The 6,161-nt window shown below is 46.1% G+C and overlaps 1 protein-coding gene across 1 annotated transcript; it reads right to left on the bottom strand.

Annotated features, from left to right (window-relative positions):
• Positions 1–1,987: 1,987 nt before the first annotated feature.
• LOC147850319 (dammaradiene synthase-like) lies at positions 1,988–4,666 on the bottom strand. The gene has a single exon (XM_087336773.1). The coding sequence runs from the start codon at positions 4,649–4,651 to the stop codon at positions 2,516–2,518; it is 2,136 nt and encodes a 711-aa protein (XP_087192899.1). The 5' UTR covers positions 4,652–4,666; the 3' UTR covers positions 1,988–2,515.
• Positions 4,667–6,161: the final 1,495 nt, after the last annotated feature.

Genomic DNA, 6,161 nt, shown 5'->3' on the forward strand with positions numbered 1-6,161 from the left:
CATGCTTACAATAGTGATGTAGGAAAGTAAGATAGGGTATAGAGTGCTTGTGGTGCGAGACGATGGGAAAACCGATGATGCCAATGCAAATGCCACATAACGCTTAGTGGGGGCACTCAACACGAACGAAGGCTCGACGAATGACGATGCGACCTCGATGTGGGTGCCTATCCCCGTTATGTAGACCTCCATAGTAAATAATTTCCTCTTCATATATTTTTGTTGACCTTGCGGCCGGTACAAGGAGTGTGGAACGGTGAAATCATTGATGGGTTGTAGATAAGTCAAGAGGGAGACGAGACCACCAAGATCGATTTGAGCGCACCCGAATCGTCGAGGAAGCTTGTTGTAGGTGAGGATTAGAAGAGATAAAGGGAGGGGAGAGGGAGATGAGGGATCCAAACACGAATAATAAAACTCTACATAAGAATAAAACACTAAATATGATTAAAACATACCCATGAGCTTGAGAGAGAGAGAGAGAGAGAGAGAGAGAGAGAGATTAAACAAACTTAATCTTCATTAAGATAGGGTTTCCAATGATACCAAAGTGCAAAATTAACATTCTCCTTTCATTTATTCGCAAGAGTATACATATACATTACAACAAGAGAGAGCAAACACAGAGATCACTTAAGGAGAATAACCTCACATAAGGAGGTTTATGTCGTTGCTTTACCTTGTATTCCAGAACCTCACATAGGAGGAGAAGGCTCCTCCTTATAAAGGCCAAGATATGGTCGTTGGGCTAACTAGATGGGCTACAACTTTAATCATTCTCAATATGTAGGAATATCACATTGGATAATATTGTGTGTTGTATAGTGAATTTCATGAGCTTTCATGTTATATTTTTTAATAAATGTTATCTCCTAATTATAAATGCAAGCTATGAAAATTACATTAAAATTTCTATAATGTTCTACATTATTTGTGGTTTTTGAAACAAATAAATAAAAATTGTAAAATTGTTTAGGTTTGTTTTGAAGAAGGATAACAAAAGATAACCAAGGGTTTTATGGTTCTACAATCTACCAATCCTCCTTGTTTTCTTTGATTTGTTAAAACGTGCATTGGAATCCATGTATACTGCCAAAGTTTGATAAAAGTGTTACAATAATTTTAATAGAGAGCCGCTCAATTGAATATGTACATTATCACTAAGATATGAGAAAAGTGTTCCAACTTGTTGCAATTGATATTAGAAGTATTTATAATGTGTTTAACATATTCTACATACATAACATATTCTGTCTTTTGAATACATAAAATCCCTCACCACCTTTTCATGGTTGGCCTCCAACTCCGCCGCTAGGTTTTTGACGAAGCAACACTAAAATCAACAAAAAAGGAACACCTATGATTTGTAAAGTAGGAGGTCCCTCAATGAGATGCGAGTGTGACTCTCCTTCAAGGATGAAGAACAATTTGCAAAGATCCCCCATCATGAAGGCATTTCCAAATTCCAGATAATCACAAATTCCAATGGAAGCAATTGAAAGTACATTCTAGAAATTAAGTGTGCTCCCATGCCACGTTTTGAATGGAAGGTGACATTTTTCAGTAGCCATGTTTATGGAGATATTCATGTTATGACTTACACTTTATGTAGCCACATTTTTGGAGGTATTCATGTTATGATTGTCTTTTGCAAGGATGGGTTGAATGTGTACCAACTCACATGTATTGAATAGAAGATGACCTTTTGCCGTCATTTAAGAAAAAAGAGTAATACCCAAATAGTCATTACTAACTATACGTCCTCATCGATATGAATGTCACAATGTACATTTAGGTTAACAACGACCGTAGTGACTACAACTTTTTGTTTGATACTTACTACTAAGGGGGAAAAGGATCGAGTCACCTTAACCGGAGATGGTTGATTCACTTCCCTTCTCATCAAGTTTTAAGTGCACGAACATACACCCAACTTCGACATTACTAACTAAAACCCACACATTAATTTCTAACAATGTGTAGGGTTTGCCTACTATTTAATATGATCAAATCTATACGATGTACTCTCATTGTAGCACCCTCCATGACAAAACGTTCGTAGCGTTAGCAATGACATTAAGATTTTAGTATCTTTATTGTCGCATGTCACTCAATTAGGTGACACTCGTTACTCATCTCTTTGTTGTCATTATTAAACAATGCTTGCTTTTCTTGACACCGAAATTTCAAAGCAATGATTTGAGACAAGGACAATCAACAAGAAAGCCGATCAAGCACTGTTACTTTGGATGAGAATCAGGAGTCCATGTTTTTTCTTTCTTTCTTTCTTTCTTGTTTATGTTTGAAATTTTGTGTATAAAAAGGGAAGTGTAAAGAGAGCAAAAATAGAAGAATGCATGCAAATGTGAAGCAAAAAATAAAAGGTGACCAAATCTAAACATGCTCAATGTGGTAGGAGTGTGTACTGATGAGACCCACCCACGGGACCGACCAACTGGCCGGCCCTACGACCAATTGGCCCGATGGGAGCAGGCAGCCGACCAAAGCCCCCTCACTATGATGATTGGTGTCGGTGATGGTGATGGAGGCAGGCCAAACGGTAGCGACTGAGGGCAGTGAGTGGGAAATGCTGGGCATAGTAGTGGTACCTCAGGTAGAAGTGGCCCGGGAACCCGGTCCCGGTAAAACTCCGCTCGTGCCACGACCCGTCCGGTCGCTGCGTCCTCAATAGGAACCCAACCCCTCTCTCGATCGCCTCCATCTCGTACCTCCCCGTCGCCTCCCCGGCCGCAAGCAGCCCCATTATCGCCCATGCCGTCTGTGATGCCGTGCTCCCCGCCTCCTCGTCCCCTTCCATCTTCCCTTTCTTCACCGCCCCGGCCCCCGCTGCTGCTCGTGCCACAATGTCGTAGGTCAAGCACGTCTCCCCCCACCCTCCGTCCTCCTCATTCTGCACCTCCACCAGCCACCTGGCGGCCCTCCCGATCTCCTCCTCATGCTCCTTCCCCGCCAGCGCCGCCAGCGCCATCATGGCGCCGCTGGTCCCGTAGATGTAATTCACCCCCCACCTCCCGAACCAGCACCCCTCCGCCTCCTGCTCCCGCCTCAGATACGCCATCCCTCGCTCTAACACCTCCCTCGCAGGCAACAGCCCCACATTCTCCTTGGCGCTGCTGGCCCCCAGCCGGCCCGCCATCTCCAGCACCCGTGCCGTCACGTCCGCCGTATTGGGATCGATCATCGCCTTCAGGTCCCCGAACGGCATCGCGTTCAGCCAGTCTTGGTCGTTGTCCTTGTCGAAGGCTCCCCATCCACCGGCCTTGCATTGCATGGAGGTTATCCAAGCCACGGCCCGCGCCACTGCGTTCCGCTTGACGGTGTTGTCCGGCAGGTCGACGGCGTCGAGGGCCATGACCACGACGGCGCTGTCGTCGACGTCGGGGTACCAGCGGTTGAAGAATTCGAAGGCCCAGCCGCCGGTGGCGTTGGTGGGGTTCTTGTAGGACCAATCTCCGGGCTGGAGGATTTGCTTGTGGAGGAGCCATTGGGCGGCGTGGCGGAGGGCGGGGTGGTCGGGAGGGATGCCGGAGTCGACCAGCGAGCGGACGACGAGGGCGGTGTCCCACACCGGGGAGACGCAGGCCTGCACCCGGCACACCTCCGCCGTCTCCACCGTGAACGCCGCCACCGCCTGGAGGCCGCGGTGCATGACGGGATCGGCGGCGGCGTAGCCCAGGACGTGGAGGCACAGGATGGTGTAAAACATGGCGGGGAAGATGCCGGACCAATCGCCGCTGTCCTCCTGGCGCTCCAGCACCCATTTCTCGGCGGCGAGGAGGCCGCGGCGGCGGAAAGGGACGAGGCCCAGGCGGTCGAGCGCCTTGAGCGTGTAATCGAGGGCGACGAAGAAGTCGGCGCGCCAGTTGCGGTTGCGGGCGGGGGAGAAGGAAGGGAGGACGTTGGCATGGAGGGAGGAGCCCTCCGTGAAGAGCTCGTCGAAGTTGGCGAAGGATGGGGTGGCGGCGGAGCCGATACGGACGGGGAAGACGGGTTTCTTGTCGAAGACGACGAAGAGGGGGACGGTGCTGGCGCGGGCCCAGCTGGACATCTCGTAGATGCTGGTGGGGAAGGAAGGGGGGAAGAGCATGAACCAGGGCGGCAGCGTGGGGATGCCCCGCCAGTCGAAGCAGCCCAGCAGGGCGAGGCAGAGCTTGGTGAAGATCCTGGAGGCGGAGGCGCCGCCGCGGGAGAGGATGAAGGGGAGGGCGTCGGCGAGGTCCGGGTCGGATTTGGGGGCCCCCAGCAGCCGCAGTGCGATGTAGGCCTCGATGCTGACGCTCAGATTGCCGCCGTCGCCGTGGGCCAGCTCCCAGTAAGCGGTGGGTGGGCGGCGGCGGAGCTGGCGGCGGAGGTAGGCCTCCATCTTGTGAAGCGGGTAGTGGCCATCGACGGCCAGGATCTTGTAGAGCAGGACGGTCTCGGCGGTAATGGAGGCGTTGGCATCCAGCTCCGCCCACCAGTAGCCCTCCGGGTATTGCTGTGAGAGGAGAAGAGACTGGGTGCGGCGAATGGCCTCCTCCAGAGATGGCGGCGGCGGCGGTGGAGCTGCTTCTCCCGCCGCCGCCGCCGCCGCCGCCGGAGGGGCGACGTACGTTTCATCTTGGTTGTACGGCTGCCGCTTCATCGTCATCGAAACAATGTCGTTGCGTCCGACGCCTTCCTTCGCCTTTTGCTACTTCTCCGCCTCTTCCTGCTTCTGCCTTCTACTTCTGCCTTCTACTTCTGCCTTCTGCCTTCTGCCTTCTACCAACTTACAAATAAATAAAAGAAAAAATATAAGAAATTTAGTTGTTTATGTTTTTACACAAAAATAAATAAACAAAGTTGTTTTTATTTTATACATAATACATACATAATCGCATCAACAACAACATAAAAAAGCATTTATTTATTTTATTTAAACAAACTTCTTTCTTTTTTTTAAAATCAAATATTCTCTATATGTGCCAGTAGGTTTTTTGTTTATAGATCTATTTATTTATATTAATAATGTTTTTGTCAATTAAAGGATAATAAATGGACAGGAAATTAAATAATGAGCTTGAATAATTAATCTGCTTTCTTTTTCTTTTTCTTTTTCTTTTTCTTTTTCCTTTTTCTTTTTCCTTTTTCTTTTCCTTTTCCTTTTGCTTTTCTTTTTGCTTTTCTTTTTTTGAATCGATACCGTGTGTAATACGCTCAGTATTTATTTAAGTTTTAGATTAAAGCCAATTAAAAAAAATACTTTGATCTCTCTTTTTCCTCTTGATTAATAATTAGAGAGAGATAAGAGATACATACATATCTAAGGCAAAATCATTCTCGGGGCATATGCACAAGATTTACCAACGTATATATCAATATACATCGTATGTATCAAATGTATATGTACATGTATGAATGTAACTCACACGTTTGTACGTATACTAAGTACATCATATTTAGAAATTAGGACCGCTACAAAATAAATCAGAAATACGACTAGTGTGAGTAAGGGAAGGGAATCGTTAAGTCCTAGAAATTACACACACACACTCACACTATATTGTTACATATTATAAAGTATTATTCTAGTCATTAGTGTTTTGAGAGAGTGAAAATGAGTTTGAGTTGACTTGAATTGAATTGAATGATATACCAACAACATGTACAAATCACCATCGTTAAACAACTTACTTACTTGAGATGAGGTTATGATTAATGTAGAATAAAGGCTTAACATCAACTAAACAAACAAACACACACATGTTAAATCCCAGCCTCTACCATCACCAACGATGAATGCATTCTTCGAGAAGGCAAATCAAGGAGAAGAACATGCGCGGAAACACGAAAAGAGGATCCCATCAGACAGGTGGTGATACATTGATGTATTCTTAAGTAAGGATTTAGACTAATGGCATATTTGCGTCTTAGAATAGTATTGCCCTTCTGTTAAGCGTAACTAAGATTGTAAGCCATTAGAACAAATTACAACATGGCCTTTTATTAATGACTCATCCTAATTGCAAATAAGTGAATTTTAGTAGTGACAAACCTTGAAAGCTTAGTCCTCCACCCAAGGAAATGATGAGATGCTCAAAGTTGAAAGGCTAAGTTGGAAATTGTATATTTATATATCCCGTTCTAGATTATGTAAACGTCAACATGTTGATTAAATG

The sequence above is a fragment of the Azolla caroliniana genome, unplaced genomic scaffold, assembly GCF_043228905.1.
Source record: "Azolla caroliniana isolate FFs.n. ecotype wild unplaced genomic scaffold, voAzoCaro1.0.p SCAF_21, whole genome shotgun sequence".
Lineage (NCBI taxonomy): Eukaryota > Viridiplantae > Streptophyta > Polypodiopsida > Salviniales > Salviniaceae > Azolla > Azolla caroliniana.

Bases quoted from the DNA above. Each gene is read 5' to 3' on its own strand.
- LOC147850319 (XM_087336773.1), bottom strand. From the start codon at position 4,651: ATGACGATGAAGCGGCAGCCGTACAACCAAGATGAAACGTACGTCGCC.